This window comes from Sus scrofa, chromosome 1 (genome assembly GCF_054392235.1).
Source record: "Sus scrofa isolate SSC_HxYL_T2T_F1_AM1 chromosome 1, Sscrofa_HxYL_maternal_Yorkshire_Landrace_v2.0, whole genome shotgun sequence".
NCBI classification, from domain to species: domain Eukaryota; kingdom Metazoa; phylum Chordata; class Mammalia; order Artiodactyla; family Suidae; genus Sus; species Sus scrofa.
The window spans coordinates 18369959-18392391 of record NC_139383.1 but is presented as its reverse complement, the minus strand read 5'-3'; the positions used below and the strand labels follow the sequence as shown (position 1 = coordinate 18392391).

Below are 22433 nucleotides of genomic sequence, written 5' to 3'. Positions count from 1 at the left end.
CTATTATATACATTTTGTACCCAGTCTCCACATAGACTAAATACCTATTATATACAAAAAAGTCCTTTTTAAAAAAGTATGTTAATGTGAAAATGATGTTATCTATTTTAGGGTAAATTATGCCATCTGTTCTCATATACTCTATTCACAAGGATATATACTCATTATAAGAAAAAATAAGGCTTGACAGTTTTCCTCTGAATATTTTTGTTGATCTGTTTGTGAGAGACTACAAATTCTTTAAATTCAAAACTGTATCTTTTTAAATATTTGAGTGCCTTTTGTGCTAGCATATATATTAGAAATGATCAGTTTAGTTTCAACTTCTTTTTGTTTGTTTGTCTTTTGTCTTTTTAGGGCAGCATCCATGGCGTATGGAGGTTCCCAGGCTAGGGGTTGAATAAGAGCTGTAGCCGCTGGCCTAAACCACAGCCACAGCAACATGGGATCTGAGCCATGTCTGTGACCTGCACCACAGTTGATGGCAATGCCAGATCCTTAACCCACTGAGTGAGGCCAAGGATGGAATCTGTATCCTCTCATGGATATTAGTCAGATTTGTTTCTGCTGAGCCACAACGGGAACTCCTAGCTTCAACTTCTAAAATAAAAGTGCTCTCGAAATATTGAGCTAAAATGTTAATTGATAACTTGATATTTAGAGGAAATTATTATCTAGGGGAATTTTATAGTGAAAGTTTTTATTAGCCCCATTTTACTGGTTTATAAATTTGAATTTGTGTCTTATTTTTGCAACATGAGCTTTAGAGTCAAGAGCACTGAATTTCAGTCCCAGCCTTGCCAGTCACACAATTATGTGACCTTAGACAAATTACTGCATTGGAGCTTCATTGTTTTTAAAATGAGGATAAAAATAATACCTAATGCCATAAGGCCTGATGTGAATTATATGAAACAACATAAGTAGAGTGCTTATTAATTATTAGCACAGTGCTCAGCACAGAATTTGTATGTGTCAAATGTTAGTTTTATTTCAGTAAGCTGCACTGTACTAGAAACATACTCCTAATGATATTATAAATCTTGAGAGGGAAACAGAATGACACATCTGAAATATTAAATTCCTATTTACATTTGGGTAGAAGTATATTTTCAGAGATTCCTAAGTTTCTGAATTAAAATTATGCTTTTTATGGGAAAGGTAGAATTTCCTTTAATGTTTCCTTTCACTAGTAAAATGTTACTATGTTAAGAAATAATATGGACAGTTGAATTCATTTTGATCTGAAATGTGGTCTTAATTCAGATATTCAAAATTCTAAACTTCATTGCTTTTCTGTAATCAGTTTATTCTGTCCTTTGATCAGTGTTTGATTATTTCAGTAAAAATCAATAGCAGCCCCAGCAAATTTTACCTATTTATGTTTAAATGAACTGGCCACTTAATAGTACACTCAATTTATTTTAATAACTATCTGCCTTCATGATATGAAGATAAATGAAAAATGAACCCTGTTCAAAGAGTTTATGATAGAATGTTTTCTTTAGGCAATATTGACATTTTATTTACCTCTATGTTTTCAGTGGCTAGAAATAATGCCTTGGCAGAAATATGTTGATTAAAGAATACCATGAACTTTATAATACATTGTGCACTCATTTAACTTTAACCAAAAAAATAAAGAAGATGCTCACAAACATTAATGGGGTTTTTATCCAAGATGGAATAACAGGAATCAGATTAACCCTCCTGCCTGAAACAACACCACCAACAACAACAAAGCAGACAAAAGCGTGAGATAACAGCTTTCTAGTTTTCAAAAACATGAAATAATAGTTTCCAGGCAGTGAAAGAAAGTAATCCCTGAGAGACAGGAATCAAAAGAGATACCCCGGGATTAACTCCTTGATAGAGATCAAGAACATAGAGCTGCACAGAGAGCCCTGAAGATCTACAAAAGGTCCAAGAGTATTTAGTAGAGTTCTGTTCAGCACATGCATGTGGATAAACCCTCTGGCCAGGGAAAGAACCGTCTGCAAGGAATAGAGAAGATCAGAGGGAATGGTGCCAAGGGTCAGGAACAGGGTCTGTTCCCAATAGCCAGATGGAAAAAATGTAATTTCATGAGTGTTTTCACTTCCTAAGGCTGTAATAAATCACCACAAACTTGGTGGCCAAAAACAACGTACATTTGTTCTTTCACATGTCTGGAAACTGGAAGTCTAAAATAAGATTCTCTGAGCCAAAATCAAGGTGTTGACTGGGTCACGCTCCCTCTTCTTCTCTAGAGGAGAATCTGTTCCTTGCCTCTTCTGCCTTCTTGTGGTTTCCAGCATTCCTTGACTTGTGGCCACATCAATCCAATCTCTGCCTCTCTGGTCATGTTGCCGCCTTCTCTTTGTGTGTCCAGTCTCTCTCTACCTCTCTTAAAAAGGCACCTGTAATTGGATTTAGGACTTATCCAGTTAATTCATGATAATTTTGCCCATGGAAAAATACTTACATATACAGAGAGCATTTTTTCCTTACAAGGTAGCATTTATAATTTCCAGGAATTAGGACCTGATACATTTAGATGGCCATTATTCAGCATACTTCAGTGGGGAATTGGGTAAAGTACCCAGGAAGGTCTTGGCTCACTTCTGAGGAATTTTTAGCCTTAAATTGAGCTCTACTCCAGAGCTGCCTAACAAATCATGAAAGCAAGACCTCAAAGGTCGAAAATGTTTCCTAGTATCCCAGAACGAGGCTCAAGAAGACTCAAAGTAAATTAAAAAATATCCAGCACCCAAAAAAGTAAAAATCATGTCTGACATCCAGTCAGATGACCAACCATGCACAGAGACAGGAAAGCATGACCCATAATGAGAAGAATAGAAGTCAGTCAATGAATCCAAACCAGAACTGAGAGACATTAGAATTAACACAGAAGGACATTAAAGCAATTTTAACTGTATTCCATATGTTTAAAAAGAGAAGTGGAAACACAGAAGATATGAAGGACCAAAATTGAACTTCTAGAGATGAAAATCTACAGTGTTTGAGATGAAAAATATACTGGGTGGAATTAACAACAGATTAGACATTACAGAAGAAAAGATTAGGTAACTGGAAACCGTAGCAATAGAAAAAAAAAAAAACTGGGTGTTTATTCTTGGCAAATTTATAGCACTAAAACACCTGTATAGAAAAGGAGTTCTCATCAACTCAGTGACTTCAGCTTCCACCTTAGGAAACTGAGAAAGAAGAGCAAGTTAAACCCAGAGTGAGCAGAAGAAAGAAAACAATAATATCTAAGTGGAAATCAGTGAGATAGAAAACAGGAAAAAAACAGAAAAACATCAATGAAGCTCAAAGCTTGCTCTCTAAAAACAATAAAATTGGTCTCAAGCCAGACTGTTTATGAAGAGAGAAGTTAGAAATTACCCATATCAAGGAGAGAAACGACTACTGTAGATTTTGTGTGTTAAAATGAATGATATGGAAATACTATAAAAAAACTTCATGACAGTAAGTTAAAAAGCAGATGAAATGCAGATTCCTTGTGAGATACATACTACCAAAGCACACTCAAGAGAAAGTAGACAACCTGAACAGCACTGTGTCTATTAAGGGAACTACAGATGAAGTTAGAAACACTGAACAAAGAAAATGGCAGGCCTGGGTGGCTTCATTGGTGAATTCTGTCAACATTTCAGGAAGAAGTAGTTCCAATTCTACACAGAACTCTTCAAAAAATTAAGTGGAGAAATGCTTCCCAACTTGATAATGGTAGGTTCATAGAATGTGGTACCAAAACCAGATGAAGACATTAAAGAAAATTGCATGTAGACCAAATATGCTTAACAAATATAGATATAAAAATTCTAAACAAAATTTTAGTCGGTTGAATCCAACAATAAATCAGAAGGATAATTCTGGTCATTGTAACTCATGACCAAGTGGGGTTTATCCCAGGAATGTAGAGTTGACTTAAAATCAGTAAATGTAATTTGCCATATGAGTAAACTAGAAAAAAAAATAGGAAGCAGTTGATGTAATGCAGCATCCATTCCTGCTTTTAAAATATCAAACAAGGAATAAATGGGATCTTAAAGGGCATGTAGGAAAAATCTGCAGTTAACATAATACTTAGTAATGAGATACTGAATTCTTTTTCTTTAAAATTGGGAGCTAGAAAAGGATGTTCACTCTCAGCACTTCTGTTCAATGTTGTATATAAATAAGGTTCTAGCCAGTGCATTCAGGCTGGAAAAAGAGAAGTTAGCTTGATTGGAAAGGAAAAAATAAACCTGTTCTTATTGACAAATGAGATGGTCATCTATATAGGAAATCTAATGAAATCTCCCCGTAAAAACTACTAGAACTAATAAGTGACAAAGGATGAAAGATATGACAAAGACAAGGATGCAGGATATGAAATCAACATGGGGGAAATTTTTCTTTATTAGCAATGAAAATTTTGAAAATTTTTAACACTATTTGCAATAGCAACAAAATATATGAAATACTTTGGGATAAATCTGACAAAAAATATGAAAGACTTCTACACTAAATTCCACAGATTAATTGGAACAACTTTTTAAAACCTGAGTAAAGTAGAATATATTCCTGTGTCAGATAACTCAATATTAAGTTATTGATTCTCCCAAAGTTGGTCTTAGATTCAAGACATATAAATTGGAAATGTATGAAAGTAGGCAGAATAGCAGAAAAACACAGAAAAATAATAAAGTTGAAGGGTGACACTACCTGATTTTTAGAATAATTATAAGGTTACAGGGACCAAAAGGATATGATCTTGACATCAAATTAGATAAAGAAATCAGTGGAACAGAGTAGAGAATCTAGAAATGAACCCACACATACCTGGGCAACTAATTTTTTTAAACTGAAGTCTACTTGATGTACAGTATATATGTTACAGTTACATGTGTACAATGTAGTGCTTCACAATTTTTAAAGGTTATATATACTCCATTTATAGTCATTATAAAATATCAGCTATATTCCCTGTGTTGTAAAATAGATTCTTGTAACTTCAGCTTTTTTCTTAAGTCTAAGTATAGTTTCAGTATATATTTTCTTAAGTTGAAAATATATATTTAAACTATATTTTTTCTTAAGTTGTATAGTTGATTTACAATATATTAATTTATGATATATTAGTTTAAGGTATACAAACAGTGATTCGGTATTTTTACAGATTATACTCCATTTGAAGTTATAAAATATGGACTATACTCCCTTGCTCTACAGTATGTCCTGATGGCTTATTTATTGTAAATTTAGTAATCTGTACCTTTTAATCTCTTACCCCGATATTGTTCCTCCTCCTTTCCCTCGCCCCACTGGGAAATGTGAATTTATTCTCTGTATCTGTAGTCTGTTTCTGTTTTGTTGTATTCATTAGTTTATTTTTTAGATTCCACACGTAAGTGACAAATACAGTATGTCTTTCTCTGTCTGACTCATTTGACTAAGCATAATATCCTCAAGGTTCATACTTGTTGCAACTGGCAAAATTTAATTATTTTTTATGCCTGAGTCATATTGCATTGTGTGTGTATGTATAGGGGGGTGTGTGTGTGCGTGTGTGTACACACATATATTGTATACATCCCCCCACACACATATACCACATCTTTATCCATTCACCTGTTGATGGGACACTTAGGTTGTTTCCATATATTGGCTACTGTCAGAGAGGCTATCATCCAAAAGACTACAAATAATGAATGTTGGTGAGGATGTGGAGGAAAGGAAACCCCTAGTACACTGCTGGTGGGAAAGCAAACTGGTGCAGCCACTGTGGAAAACAGTATGGAGGTTCCTCAAAAAACGAAAAATGGAACTAACTTATGATCCAGAGCCAATCCACTCCTGGGTATATATCTGAAGAAAACAAAAACACCAATATTCATTGTAACATTACTTAAAGTAACCAAGCTCTTTTTTAATACATCAAATAATCGCTGACTTAATAATTTTGATTAAGAAAATTTAAGACTATTGAGTCTAAGTAAATATCTTCCAGGATAACCATAGCAATGAATTTCAGTATTGCTATGTAATACATTAAAGAGAACATAAACAGTTCAACGTTAATCAAGTTTTTACAGGGAGTACTTGGAGTATTGTTTATAAGTTACAATCTTGAGGTGTTTAGGATAGTTATTGACTTAATTGCTTACACTGAATTAATTGGTTTATACCAAATAAATTAAGAGCTGTAAACCATAATTCTAAAGTGAGGTAAATTTTTGGAGTTCCTGGTGGCCTAACAGTTACAGATCTGGTATTGTTGCTGCAGTGGCTCAGGTCACTGCAATGACTCAGGTTCAGTCTCTGGCCTAGGAATTTCTTTATGCCACAGGCACAGCCAAAAATATAACTTTTTTTTTTTTTTTTTTAGGGCCACACTCGTAGCATATGGAGGTTCCCAGACGAGGGGTCTAGTCAGAGCTACAGCTGCCGGCCTACACCACAGCCACAGCAACATGGGATCCCAGCCGCGTCTGTGACCTACACCACAGTGCACAGCAACGCCAGATCCTTAACCCGCTGAGCAAGGCCAGGGATCGAACCCACAACCTCATGGCTCTTAGTCAGATTCGTTTCACTGTGCCACAATGGGAACTCCCAAAAATAAATTTTTTTAATTAAGTTAAAAAATAATAAGGTGAGGTAAATTTTTAAAAGCGTATTTTTATGTTATCACTCTTTATATGTCATATTCTTTAGATTTAGCATAAAAGACACTCAGATGGTAGCTGTTTTCTGTTTTTGTTGTATTGATTTAATAGCCACAGTTTAAATTAGAATGTGTGAAGTACAATATAAAAATGATTGAAAATATGCCTAAAATCACCTTTGCTATGTAGGCTAATATAAATTTGAATTAAATAATAGATATTAGTGTAGTATATGGTAGGTTTTAATAAGTTCAATTTATTGATTTCAGGAAGTTTTTCACTGTAGTCTTAACTCCATTTTATAGAAATCCAGAGGAAAGAAAATTAAAATGTAAAGCTTTCAATCCACTTCAACATTATACATGAAACTCTGTTGTATGGTTTTAATATCATCTCCTCTCACTTATAATCTGGTTGGAAAGACATCATTAAAATGGATATATCTAAAAGTGAAATCTTTGGACATCCTTTATTAACTTTTAGCCTAGACCTAAGGAAGACACTCACAAAATACATACTTTAGCTCCAACTATAATAATGTAATATCAGAATACAGCAGAACTATGTGGAACCAATCATGCATTTGTCCTTTGTATCATAGCTACTTCTCTTTAATGGGCAGAAATGCAATCCCAAAGCCTCACTATGCTTTTATTTTACTTCTGAAGCTTCCTAAAGCTGCCTTGTAAATAATATTGCTACCATCCTTCTTTTATAGATATTCCTCTTTCCCTCTTTATGTCTTATCTACAAAGTCAGTAAAATGTCAGCAATTTTTCTTGTCTCCTGACTTATTTTTACCATTTCTGTGCTCTGAAGAATATTGACAAAAGATTCAGAAACATCTGACAATGTAGAAAGAAGCCTTTACATCTCCCTGCCTGATTTTCGAAATTCCAAATTTGTGTTGGCGTAATTCTTTTCCTAGCTTATGTTTATGATGAAAAGAAGTCTGTGTGTCTTTCTAAATTGCTAATTTTCTGACTCTAAGCTAAGGTGATAATTCCAAAGCTGTGTATCATCATTACCCTAGACTTTTCAACTTGCTAATAGATTTTCTTTCTGATGTAGGAAGATCTAGGTAATAATCCAGTTACCAATTCTTGATGATAAAGAGTTCTGTGAATATATTGTCCTAAAGATTGGAATCTGCTTACAGTTTAAGCAGGAGTATCATCTTTGTTTGAAATGTGAAGATAGTAATCTAGCCAAAGTACCAAGCAGCAAGTTATTCTTAGTCAAGTTAATCTTAACAACTTACTGTTTGACCAATTCAGAATGTACTAGGTCTGAAATGTATTCATTAAGTGACTGAATCTCACCAGGTAATGTTATTTAAGTTTGAGTTAAAGAGTTTATAGTGATGGTTTTATGAATTGTAGTTTAGTTTCCCTGAAACTTTAACAACTACAATTTGTTTTGATTTTAAAGGAAATGTTGGGTGAACTCTTCACTCCTGTAGAGACACCTGAAGCACCAAACAGGGGATTCTTTAAAGGCTTGTTTGGAGGTGGTGCACAATCTCTTGATAGAGAAGAACTATGTAAGTTGATTTATTTAATTTGGATAATATATCTATAAGACACAAACATTCAAGCCATATAAATTCTTCTTACATGTATAAATTACATTCACCTTTTCCCTCTCTGTCAAAACAATTAACATATCCATGTTTTAGCAAAATACGTAAAATTATTTTCTGCTGTTGTAACCCAAATCAGGGGCATATTTTACCCAGGGAACAAAAGCAGAATAGCTTCAAGTGGTTAAAAAGGATCATTCACAACTTTAAATGAATAATTTAGAGAGTCTGCCTTTTCATTAAATATGATCTTCATTATTATTTTAATTCTATGATTGACTTTAATTGACCTTAACTTTGAAAAAAATTTTAAACATCCAGAACTACTTTCATTGCACTTAGAAGTTTATTTAAATACAAAATCTGGTTCATCTACTACCTTCCACAGAATTGTCACAAATTGGAAATTGGTCCTTGAATGAACAAATGAATCAAGGAATATTTGACTTTTCTTTCAAATAGGATTAGCTGTCTTTGAATTTTTATTTCCTTTCATGCTCTTTTTTGCTAGATCATTTTAGAATTTTCCTCCTATGTTTGGTTGACTAGAAAAACTATAGGATTAAATACCAGTAAATAAGAGTATCGTGTAATTTCATATAAAAAGGGGTAATGATTGGTCCGTTTTTAATTCATTAAAAAAATGAAGACTGTCCTCCAAGTTATGGGGGACGAATAATTTAGAATAATATTCTCACCAAGGATAATTCACAGATATAAAAAATTCAAAATATATATATATTTTTAATTCTCAAAAACATCAAAGAGCAAACAGTGTTGTAAAGGCAGTACTCATGGGGAAAAGTAGAGAACCTGGCAATCCGAGGCCACTTTTACTTTAGAGTACTTTGCAGATCTGAAGCAGCAGGCTGAGATTCTAAATGGTTACAGGCCTAGCAAGGTAGGCTCCTAGAATTGGCAAGGATGAGAACCCTGATAAATAACTCCTCCTCTTTGCAGGGTCCCCAAAGGGCTGCAGCTTAAGAGTAAAGTGAACTAGAAGTAAATCAACACACACAGAGACACACACACTTTAAGCTCATCTTGAGATAATCTGAGTGGCATAGAAAACTTTTAACTTGAAGATTTTTGCAGGAGTTTCCGTCGTGGCACAGTGGAAACAAATCCGACTAGGAACCATGAGGCTGTGGGTTCCATCCCTGGCCTTGCTCAGTGGGTTAAGGATCTGGCATTGCCCTGAACTGTGGGGTAGATCGCAGAGGCAGCTCGGATCCCAAGTTGCTGTGGCTCTGGTGTAGGCTGGCAGCTGTAGCTCCAATTAGACCTCGAGCCTGGGAACCTCCATGTGCCACGGGTGTAGGCCTGAAAAGACAAACCAAAACAAAAAAGATTTTTGCAGACCAGTGAAGTCCTCAGTACCTGGCAGATTCAAATGAAACTGTTCTAGCAAGAAAGAGAACATAGTCCAAGTCCTCAAATTATTTCTAAAAATAATTTTTCAAATATGTAGTCAGATAACAAGGATACTAGGAGTCAACACTATGGTCAGTAAAACAGAAAAAGCAGAGGCAGAGTTGCAGTACTTCAAATATTGGAGTCCTAAAACACTATAAAATAATTATGCATATTATGTTTAATAGGATAAGTACCATACCAGAACATTTTATCAGGTAACTGAAAACTATGTAATCCATAACAATAAATGTGTAAAAGACTAAAATGAAATGCTAGAACTAAAAGATTCAAAAACTGAAATTAAAAGCTTAGTGAATGACTTGGACCACACACAAATTAGATACAACTGAAGAAAGAATTACTTAAAGTTAGGTCAAAATGAAACATTCAGAATGTGTCACAGAGAAACAAAAAAGTAAAATACAGAGGAGATGATAAAAGAAATAGAAGTTACTGTGAGAAGCTCTAACATATGTTTAGATCTTTTGAAGAAGGAAATAGGCAAGAATGTGAAGAAGAATCAATATATAAAGAAATATGGCTGGGGAGTTCCCTCTGTGGCTTGGCAGGTTAATGATCTGGCATTGTCTCTGTGACGATGTGGGTTTGATCACTGGCCTGGTGCAGTGGGTTAAGGATCCAGCATTGCTGCAGCTGCAGTGTAGGTCACAGCTGCAGCTCAGATTTGATCCCTGGCTGGGGAACTTCCATATGCCCCAGGGTGATCCAAAAATAAAAAAAGAAAGAAAGGAAATATGGCTGGAAATTTATGCCAGCTCAAACATTCAAGAAGCTTAAGGAATTCCAAGAAGGATTTTTTTTTTTTAATCCACAGATAGGTAGGTCACATGAAAATAATGGGTGTCAAAAAACAACGAAAGAAACGTTTAAAGAGGTTAGAGGAAAATGATAGTTACCTTTTAACAAGCCATGGACTGAGTTCTCAACAGCCAGTGTAGTGGGATACCTTCTAAATATTGACAGAAGGTAGCACTTCATCTAGAATTCTGTACTTAAAATATTTATCAAGAATGAGAGTTTTGGACAAGTGAACAAATAAAATAAGCCTCACTACCCATTAAAGGGAATTCTAAAAGATGTACTTCAAATAGAGGGAAAATCATCTTGCTGAAATGTCAGAAATATAGGAAACCGTGGAAAGAAAGTAATAAATATAAGCATAATTATCATGATCCTTATAAACTGTAAAACAGGGTCTTATATACGTATACATACATAAATAAACAGTATGAGCCAAAATATTGCGTAAAATCAAGGGAGTTAGAACGGGTAAATGGATTTAAGGTTTTATGAGATCCCTGCATTTTTTTAGATTTGTAAAAAAAAGTATGCATATAGAAAGGACGCATGTTGTCATTTCTGGGGTGACCTGTAACCTAGAAAAGTAGTACATAACTTCCAGATGAATAGCAGGAAAATGACAGTCCTTCCAAAAGGAGGGAAAAAAGAACACAAAACAGGTGGGATAAATAGAAAGCACCTGAAGGATGGTAGATTTATGTAAATATAAATAACCATAGTAAATATAAGAATAAATGTTCGATTTAAAAGATTATCAAGACTAACTTTTTAAAAAAGGAAAAGTATATTGCTTACAGAAGACACATAAAACATAAGAGCACAGAAAGATTGAAAATTTAAAAGAAAAGCAGGAACAAAATGAATCATCTGGTACAACTATGTTAACAATGTCAGAATAAACATTAAAGCTAAAATTTATATGGAAATTCTAAGGGTCTCACTACTGAGCATTGTACTAAAGATCGTAACCAGGGCAATTAGGCAAGAAAAGGAAATAAAGGCATGCAGTTTGGAATGGAAGAAGTAAAACTATCTCTGTTCTCAGGTGATGTAACCTTGCATTTGGAAAATCTTAAGGAAACCACACCAAAAAATATATATGTATGTAAAGAATCAATTTCATTTCTATACACTATCAATGAACAAACCAAAAATTAAATTAAGAAAATAGTTTCATTTATAATAGCATCAAAAAGATGAAAGACTTAGGGATAATTTAACAAAAGAAGTGTAAAACACATACTAAAAACTTAGAACTCCATTTAAAGAAATTAAAACAAATAAATTGATTGATTTGGTCTTGGATTGAAACATATAATACTTCTAAGATGGCAACACTCCCCAGGTAGATCTCTCCATTCAACACAATCCATGTCAAAGTCCAAGCTGGTTTTTTGTAGAAAGAAACAAGCTGTTCCTAAGATTCATATAGAAATGGAAAGGATCCAGAATAGCCACACAAAAACAAAATTTTTTGAAAAGAAGAACAATGCAGGACTCACACCACATTTTTGATTTCCAAAGTTGCTACAAAGATGTAATTATCAAGATAGTGTAGTGCTGGCTACAGGATAGACACATAGGCCAATGGACTAGACTTGAGAGTCCTGAAATAAGCCCATATCTGTATGGTCAATTGATTTTCTACAAGGATGCCAAGAAAATTCAATGGTGAAAAGAAGGTCTTTTCAACAGATGGTATTGGGACACCCGGGTAGCCACATGCAAAAGAATGGAGTTAGACCCTGATCTCACACCATACACAAAAATTAACTCAGAGTGGATCAAAGACCTTAGTGTAAGAGCTCTTAGAAGAAAATATAATTATAAATCTTTGTGACATTAGACAATGGTTTCTCATATGCACCCCTAAATTACAAGCAACCAAAGAAAAAAAAAATGGGTAAATTAAATTTCGTTAAAATTAAAAATCAGGAGTTTCCGTCATGGCTCAGTGGTTAAGGAATCCGACTGGTATCCATGAGGTTGCGGGTTTGATCCCTGGCCTTGTTCAGTGGGTTAAGGATCCAACGTTGCCATGAGCTGTGGTGTAGGTTGCAGACGCGGCTTTGATCCAGCACTGCTGTGGCTCTAGCACAGGCTGGCAGCTACAGCTCCAATTAGACCCCTAGCCTGGGAAACCTCCGTGTGCCGCGGGTATGGCCTTAGAAAAAAAAAAAAAAGACAAAAAAAATTAAAAATCAAAAATCATAATCTGATAAGAGTCTAATATCCAAAATATAAAAAGAATTCTTACAACTCAACAATAAAAAAACCAAATAGTTCCCGTCGTGGTGCAGTGGTTAACAAATCCGACTAGGAACCATGAGGTTGCAAATTCGGTCCCTGTCCTTGCTCAGTGGGTTAACGATCCGGCTTTGCCGTGAGCTGTGGTGTAGGTTGCAGACGTGGCTCGGATCCCGCGTTGCTGTGGCTCTGGCGTAGGCCGGTGTCTACAGCTCCGATTAGACCCCTAGCCTGGGAACCTCCATATGCCGCGGGAGCGGCCCAAGAAATAGCAACAACAACAACAAAAAGACAAAAAGACAAAAAAAAAAAAAAACCAAATAGACCAATTTTTAAATGGACGAAGGATTTGAATAGTCTTTTCTCAGAAGAAAATATACAAACGGACAATAAACACATAAAAAGATGCTCAACATCATTTGTCATTAAAGAAATACAAATCAAAACCACAATGAAATACCACTTCACACTTACTAGGGTGGTTGTAGTCAAAAGACAGTAATAAATCTTCACAAGAATATGGAGAAATCAAAACCCTATACAGTGCTGGTGGAAATATAAAATAATGTAACCTATTTGGAAAGCTCTGGCAGTTCCTCAAGTTAAAGTTATGTGACCCAACAATTCCATTCCTAGGCATACCCCCAAGACAATTGAAAAATACATGTTCGCACAAAAACTTGTACCACTGTTCATAGCAGCGTTGTTCATAATAGCCAAAAAGTGGAAACAGCTCAGATGTCCATCAGCTGACGAATAAACAAAATGTCATGTATCCATCTCCATCTACTGTCATAAGTGACAGTGGAACATCATTCCGTTATTAAGAAGGATGAAGTAGTGATCCATGCTGCATTACAGTTGAATCTGGACATTAAGTGAAAGAAGCCAGACACAAAAGGCAACACAGTGTATGAATCCACTTGTATGAAATATTCAAAATAGGGAAATTTATGGAGCCAGGAACTGAGAAGAGGGGGAAATGAAAAGTGACTGCGAATAGTCATGCGACTTGGGTTGTTTTTTTGGTTTGGGGGTTTGTTTTGTTTTTGAGTAATGAAAATGTTTGAGAATTAATGATATTAGTTGCACAACCTTCTGAATAAACTGACAATTATTGAATTGTTCTGGGATAACTTTCATGGTATGTGAATTATATTTCTAAAGAAAGAAATGTACACTGAAGGAAGAAGAATCTGACATCAGTCTGTAATAGAATTTAAGACTTTTGCAGTGATCTAGGTGTTGGTCATCAGGGTCTAGATTACAAAGGGAAGGGAAGCAATGAATTCCTGAAATATTTTGAAAGAAAAATCTGATCTCTTTGGTAAATGACAAGATAAATGGAAAGAAAGAAAGAAAGAAAGAGATGTGGTTATCTATGACTTTTGGAGACTGAAAAGAAATACTTAATAAGTTCCACATTTTTCTTCTAAGCCTAAGCATAATATTTTTAAGTAACAGAAAGTGTGGTTAAAATAAGCTAAAACAAATATGTGTATTTAAATTTAAATACATGTCTTTGAATTTAAATATCTTTGATTTAATTTATCTTTAAATTTTTGGACACATGAGTAGTTTTTTTACTGTTAACGTAAATTGCTATCAGTGTACCCATTACTCCTTTCAACAAATAATTACCAGTCACTTTTTACTCAAGATCTATTATATAAACTAGTATAGAATAGAATATTTGTTAACATATGTTATGTTACGTACATTTGAAAAAGTATCTAATCATATAAAAAATGCATTGAGGGGGAGTTCCTGTTGTGGCTCAGTGGTTAATGAACCCGACTAGTATCCCTGAGGATGCAGGTTCAATCCCTGACCTTGCTCAGTGTTGCCGTGAGCTGTGGTGTAGGTCACAGACACATCTCAGATCTGGCATTGCCCTGACTGTGGTGTAGGCCAGCAGCAGCAGCTCCAATTTGACTCCTAGCATGGGAACTTCCATATTCTGCATGTGCCACCATAGAAAGCAAAGAATAAAAAAGCATTCATTATAAAGTAAAATGTATGTAAATATTTCCATTGTTGGTTGTGTGTTAATGCTCTCGGGTAGTAGGACTTTAAAGTTTTCATTTTCTGGGTTGCTCTTCCATTTATCTCATTGTTCAGTTGGAGAATCATCCTCGGGAAAGGCTTCAAGGAGTCTTGCCCAGCATATCCCTGGCCCTGGTGGCATTGAAGGTGTGAAAGGAGCGGCATCTGGAGTTGTTGGTGAATTGGCACGGGCCAGGTTGGCACTAGATGAAAGAGGGCAGAAACTTGGTGACCTGGAAGAAAGAACCGCAGCTATGTTATCCAGTGCAGATTCATTTTCCAAACATGCTCACGAGGTACGTCTATCCAGCAAATATTTAAGCCAAAAACCTAGTGTGAAAATTACTGTATTTTTATAGCAGTTGTATTTCTACACGTGAATTTTCATGCATCTTCTGTACAGTTGCAAATTCCTTATTTTTGCCACCAGAGGGAACCATTACAAGAATGTGTCCCCATAGCCTTTGGTCTCTTACTAAAGTTTATAAATTTCGAAGGAACCTGCTCACCTTTAGGCATTTTGTAAATAAAGTCAGTGGCTTTCGAACAGTTTCTTAAGGAATGCAATTACAATGCTGATTTTCCTAAACATCTCAGATTCTACTATCACCTTCTCTTCGAGAAGGAAATAATTTGCCTTGATTCTTTAAGTAGATCGAAATAGCTGAATTTTGCAAATATTTTTATTCGATGAAGCAATACTAAATCTGTCTGTAGACCAGTTCATACAGAGGAGTAATGAGGTGCATTTTTGCAGCGAATTCATCTTGATGAACTAGGAAGTTGTGGTGGAGTTTAAAAGCAGATATTTTGAAGTAGGGGATCTCTAACCCTCTCACAAATATGCTGTTAGCCAGTATAGTACCCTTGAAAAACTCAATTTAAAGGCTCTTGGGGGAATACCCATTCTTCATTTTGACACACAGGTCTGCCACTCCTTGCTGCTTTATACTTGAGTACCTCACATATTTAGCTTCTGGCCTAGCCCTCAAGGACATTTTGAATTTATGATCTGAAGAAACCCTATTAAGGTTATTTTGTATTGGAGTACGACTCTATCAGTAATAGATCTTCTTTAACTTTTCAGTTAAAAGTCATCTCTTCCTTGCTCAATAAAATTGACATCTAGAATGCATGAAAGAGGCACCTTGCTGTAGGAGAGGTTTGTCCAGACTTTCACAGAGCTTTGGAGACCCTTTGCGACTCCTTGTACTAGGCTGACACACCTCAAGTATAGGCAGTGCCTTCTGTCTAGGTCAAGAATTTTGCTGGCGTAACCATGTACCTCACTGTGATCTCAAAGGTATATAAATAACACTTATGTCAGTTTCAGAATATATCTGTTGTCTAAATATTTAGCAGAGAGCTCAATCTAGAGTTGATAGCTTTTCCCTTGTACTAAATGTTGTTACCGAGCCATACGTATTTGAGGGTCTAAGAAAGACAGTCCATTGAAGTGGGTGGTTAAGATCATGGGTTCTTGAATTAGACTGCTACGATTCAGATCCCACTTTTACCATTGTGTTACCTTGGTTAAGCCTTGGCTTCTTCATCTATAAAATAGGGAGAATAGTAATGCTTAACCCCTAGAGTTGTGAGGACCCGGTGAAATCATCTAGGGAAAGTGTGTCACTCAGTGCCTGGCTCAGTAAGTGCCCAGTAAATTGTAGGTGGCAGCAGTAGTAATTTCAGCCTTTCATTCCCCAGGTTCTTTAAGGATTGTTTTTAGTTCTCTTTAGAGAACTGAAAGTTATCTAATTTTTTAAGTTATTAGCTTAGGTCACCAGAGAATGCACTGAGCTAAGTTGTGGCACAGTGGGTTAGTGATCCGGCTCATCTCTCTGCTGTTGCCAGTTCAATCCCCCACCCAGCGCAGTGGGTTAAGGATCTGGTGTTGCTATAGCTGTGGTGTAGGTCACACATGAGGCTGGGAACTTCCATATGCCATGGGTACTACCAAAAAAAAGAAAAAAGAAGAAGAAGAAGAAGATTTACGTATGTCTTCAAGAAATGAAAGGATCTTCAAAGCTAGTACTTCGTATTAGGGTCTTTTTTCCTTGAAATAGAACATTTCTTACTTCTTGCTTTCAATATAAATACTACAAATAGAAACTAGAGAGGATTTCAGAATGATAGAATGTTTGGGAAAATTATAAAAGTAGTTATCAATGTTATTCTGGCATTTTTAAAACATGTTTTTCGTGTTTTCTCCCCTTTAGATGATGTTGAAATACAAAGATAAGAAGTGGTACCAGTTCTGACAACCAGAAATCCAACCAGGTTCAGCTTCAGCCAGAAGGAAAAGGAATTTTCCTTTTTTAGTTTCTTGATTTCACTTTAGGAAAGTTAACCTTAAGGGGATGTTCATCACTGGATACTCTTCTTTCCTAGCACAACCATGCACTGTTTTACCTCGGTCGTGTGGCTTTGCTGAGGGCTGTTCACATGCACTCCAGGTGGAGTATATGGTGGAAGCCAGCCATGACTTGACATTCTGGGAGCAAAGATGATCACTTGTTTCAAGTAGAAAAACAGAGGGATGTTGAGGAGACAAGGCAGGGACTCTTCCTGGATCATTCCTGTGTTAAACTTTGATACGCCAAAAGATCCTGTGCTGTTGTATCTGCCATCAGTGTTTGACCTCTTTGAGGGAGAGGCACTAAGTCAGAAGTCCTGAAGCTGAAATAGTTATATTTGTGTCATTGACTGAATCCAAAACTGCTGTCTTGGACTTCTTCCCTCCCTTCAACTGACTGGTCATCAGTATCATTAGTGAAAAAGAAACAAACTGTTTGTTACCATATCTTTAGACAGATAAGCTGAATGGTGGGCTTTAAATAATAAAAACATACACATAGTTGACTTGTGTATGTGTTACTCTTGGATTCTTGTTATTGTATACTTGTGTTTAGTCCATATTTTGTCAAAAGCAAAACAAGGCGATACATCACTTTTCATTGAAAAGAAAAGTGTAGAGCATGACTGAACTGCTCATCATTCTGGGAGTTTCCATGTAGTGGCTATGCAGTGTGGAAAGTAAGAAGAACCTCCATTGTGGTGAGGAGAATACTTCAATGTCCCTTGTCCTTGTTCTCATTAATTCAGCTGAAGGTTGGTTTGACCAAAAGAGTTACTGGTTAAATTTATAGAAATGTTGAAATTGGCTAAGTTTTTAATTTTGCTTGAATTTTTATAAAATGTTTAACCCAATGTACCTTTGCATCATTTAATTAAAATTGCTTAAAAAATGTTTCATTATTTTGAAAAATGCTCAGCTCCCTTTTTAAAATGCCCTTTATTTGCTAACAGTTCCGGTAAACTCAGGTGATGAGCCGATTAAATCTTAGTGCACATGCTGTCGCATGGAAATAAATCATAAGCATCCATTGTCAACAATTATCTATGTAAGAGTCTAGTCTGATGACCTACAAAATATTTTCTGTAGAAATATACTATAAATCTGTATATTCCTTTCAAGGCTTTAAAAAGCCAAAAGGATAGGAAGATATGTACACTTTGGCAACTAAATTATTTCTATATCGGGGTTTAAAGCAAATGAGACCATCAGTGGGCAATAAATAATTGGTTCCTAGAATAGCATGCAGACAGAAAAGGGGAGATTTGGTAGACATGGTTTATAAGCCCAACTCTGCAGGCTCATCTGAGATTATTACTGATAAAGCAACAAAGGAAGAATAATATAGAAGCATTATACTTAACAAAATTTAAATATTTTCTTCTACAAAAAATTGTTTAAAACAGTTTTGTCCTTAAGAGGTAACCAGAGCACAAAGAGATAGCAAACACAATGGTTGTTTCTCTATCCCATACGATCATTAAAGGTATATGTAGAACACCTTAATTTCACAGTCTGTTATGCATTTTTCCTCTTTACTCTTCATTAACAAAGTTCTTATGTTTACATTTTATAATGTGCACTATGGGATATGAAAGTTTACATTAAAATTTAAATGTCATTAGGGAGGGATTAACTATATGTGATATTGATGAAGCCAAAAGAAATATTTTAAAAGAGTCATTTTCAAAAGTTTTTGAATTTGTAGAAAGTACCTATGAATAACATTTCTGTTTGGTTCATGTTAGCTATATGATGAACATTTAGCAGTTTACAGATTGCTTAATTTGTATCATACATTATCTAATAAATCCATTGTTCCATGATGTGTCACGGAAGTATGAGGCCATTTTTTAAAAGTACAGTTTTGTGAATATCATCAATAAAATCAGTAGTTACGGATCTGAAGTTGAGAAGCACTAAGTAATATATACTGGTTGATTCCCCATTCATGTGTAAGAGCATATTAGCTCCAGTTATTTAAGTTGCTGTGTTATTTTGTGTTCATTGTGTATCAACTTAATTTTCTATCAACTGTCATTTTTCCCGTTGTATATAAAATGAACCAATCTTGTAATTATTTTCAAATAGAGAAGTAGATACATTTACCTGAGATGGATTTTATAAGAAAAACCTTAAATCAATATTTCAAGCTATTTTATTTCATTTTTAAATTAATCTACAGATTATGCATAGCAAAGTAGAAACGTAGGATTAGAAAGCTTGAAGTATTTTTGAAAATAGGAAATAAGCTTCTTGGAGTTATAGTTGACTCAGTCTGTAGGTAAGAGACAGTCTGCAGTAATAACTAACCCAGGGAATTTACCGTAATTTGAGAGGTAACATCTCTATTTTTTTTCTAACGCAAAAAGTTATAGTCACCAGCAAGCCAAGATTTCAGGAAAAACCAAAAAAAAATTAAAATAGAAAATATTAGAAAAATGAAAGGTTTTTGTGTGCTTTCTCCATATCCTCAAAACATTATTCTTTGTTCCATTTGTCCTTGGCTCTAAAAATCATTGAAGTATTCATTGATTAGCGTTTTGTCAATAGGAAGTAGTTTCCCACTATGTAACCACGTATCTGGTTCATTTCACACTTCAAGCTAAAAATCCTTATGTATTTGCTTAGAAGTTTATTTGAAATCTTATAGTCTAACAACTTCTGTAATATTACATCTGTTTGAAGTTTTGCATCATCTTAATTCCCTTGGTTTGCATTTCAGTTGTATAAAGTGTTTCTAAAAATGGTTATAGTTATAACTGAGTTATTAACTAACTTCTTAATTTTGATTTTTATGGATGTGAAAAATGCTGCTAATTGTCTATGTTATGTGTAGTATATTACAATTTAATTAAGTACAGTACTTTAAAGAAAGAAGCCTTTCTTTTGCTTAGAACTTAATTGTAGGTTTTTCTGAAGTTATTTCATGTAGATATGTGTTTTAAACAAGTCTGAAAGTGTTACATACTTTTAGGTTATAGGGGCTGGTGAGAAGACAGCTGAGGACAGGAAAAACATGTAAAAGACTCCATGGAGTTCAAAGTTTTACCCTGAGTTCCATATTCCATATATGTTTTTGCTTAAGGCATTTTCTCATGTGACATTAGAAGAGCTATATCCAAAGGAAAATTTTTTGTGGCAAAGATTTATTTTACATTTTAACTTTTGGGGTTTTGTTTATTTGTTTTTGCAGAATAAAGAGCACTGAACTTTAAACTTGAATTTTTTCTGCACTTTTTTAGGTAATGAAAACTTTTTATTATCATTTGATCCACATTTCTCCATTCAAATCAAGTGACATATATGTATAAAACTTACCAAAATCATGAATATGCTGCTAGCTGCACCTTAAACAAACTGGTCATAGTTTTAAAACCTTCAGTAGGGTTTTATATAGTTTTCAAGGATTAAAAAATTAGTAAAATCATTTGCTGTTCGTTTCAGTGTTCTAGGTCTTAAATTATTGCAACACTTTCAGATTTGTTTTAAGATCATACAATAACATGTTATATTTATACATACTGCTAAAGAATATACTTTTAGTTTTAAAATGGAATTTTTATAAATGTACTCTTTAATTTTAAAAATGGTGAACTTGTTAAGTTTTAAGTCAAAGTACTTAAAAAGTATGTATATTATCCATACAAAAGTTATGTTTTACGCTTATAATAAGAAATATGGTATCTCATATCGAGATACAGTTAATTTTAAACAATCATACATCACTCGAAAGTCTTCACACATGACAGGAAAGTTATCATTACTATGGCTTAAAAAGAAACCCTCTATTAAGCATTTTTCAAATATTAATTTTATTTTGAGGAAAATTCCCACACCAATAATTGCAAGATCTTTCTCATTAGCTGCAGCTTTGCTGTTGGATGCCTACCTTACCTATTGTTTTTAAATATATACATATATATATATTTAAAATAGTTTTCCAGGTATTTTCTTCTACCTTTTTTAAAAATAAATTTCCAAAAATGAAAACCGAGTTTATGTATTTTTGTCAACGAAGGTTTTTATTTTGTAGTTTATAGAATTTGTTCCTTATCAGTTTGATACTTGATCAATATTCCTAGGCTTTTTAATCTGTATTTACTTTGAAAAAGAGCACTTCTCTATCTTAAGTGTCCTCCTTTTTTCTTTTCCCTTCTAGGGTGTTTGCTCTCTTGAATTGAAGTCTATGCCCATAATTTTTTTTTTTCATTTGAAAATGAATGTGAAGTACTGTTTACAGCTTTTGTTAATTATACTTTTCATCACTCTGATCAATTTCTTGTAAAGTGCTATGGGAATTCTTTTTCCTATGAATATTAATGATCTTACTACTACCGCAGAAGTTCTAAAGGTTCTGTGGACAGAAAATAGTTGTAACAACAACAGCAACCACAAAAATTAAAGGTAAAACTTTAGCTTATGTTTCTCAGCTGAATTACATGGTTTTAATAACTTCCCAGTTATCAGGGTTGTAACATTGCTTTCTTCAGTTACTACCACAGTCTTAAATTATTAGGCACAAATCATTTACAAATTGAGAACAGTAGTCCAGGGCTACATGTAATTTCTTTTTATTTACATCAGAAAAATCATGAATGTCAGTTTTGCCAGTATTTCACAATGAGGCTCATAGTTTAAAATTTTATAGTGTATGAGTTGTAAATAAATCAGTATTAATTTATTATAGATTGTTTGGCTCAGGCATTTAAAATGGATATAGGCTAATGGCCATGGAATCCTATTTTTTTTTTAAGACTTTTGCAATGTGTTGTTTAAATTTTGCTTCAACTGAAGACAATGTAAGGAGTTGAAAACATATTTAGCATATCAACAGAAAGCAATGTAAAGAGGGTAAATCATGTTTTAAATTTTTAATTTTTTTTTTTTTTTTTGTAAATAAATGGTACTGTGATCCTTTAGGTGTGACCTCTGCTTAACATGGTATTTAGCACCAGAAAAACATTTTGCTTTCTAGTTATACTGTTGGTTCATTGTAAATGCAACACCAAAAACAATATTTAAAAGAGCAAGATTAAGTTTTCTAACACTGTCCACTTCAGGGGCAAGCATGCTTGGTATAGAGCTTGAGCTTGTATACAACTTAAACTGTACATGCAGGTAGTTTTCAGTTGCTGCACTTTTTTTTTTTTTTTTTTCCAGATCTTGCTCCGTCCAGTAACTATCTCAAAGGTGATTGCTGGAATATGCGTTTTAAATATGATTTAAAAACCCATCTCTGTACTGTTTCCTTTAAAACAAACAAAAAAGCACTATCGCAAACACAAACGTGTTAAAATTTATAGTT

The 22433-nt window shown here is 34.4% G+C and overlaps 1 protein-coding gene across 8 annotated transcripts in view; it reads left to right on the top strand.

Annotated features, from left to right (window-relative positions):
* Positions 1-21118, top strand: part of STXBP5 (syntaxin binding protein 5) — a 167918-nt gene extending 146800 nt beyond the window's left edge. For 5 of the 8 annotated variants that reach the window (XM_085024332.1, XM_085024331.1, XM_003480237.5 and 2 more), the window contains 3 exons: positions 8088-8199; positions 14845-15065; positions 16989-21118. In XM_085024332.1, coding sequence (XP_084880458.1) covers positions 8088-8199; positions 14845-15065; positions 16989-17030 — 375 coding nt within the window. In that variant the 3' untranslated portion in view covers positions 17031-21118. The remainder of the gene's footprint in view (positions 1-8087; positions 8200-14844; positions 15066-16988) is intronic. The other 3 variants (XR_014845087.1, XR_014845093.1, XR_014845085.1) reach the window with 1 other exon arrangement.
* Positions 21119-22433: the final 1315 nt, after the last annotated feature.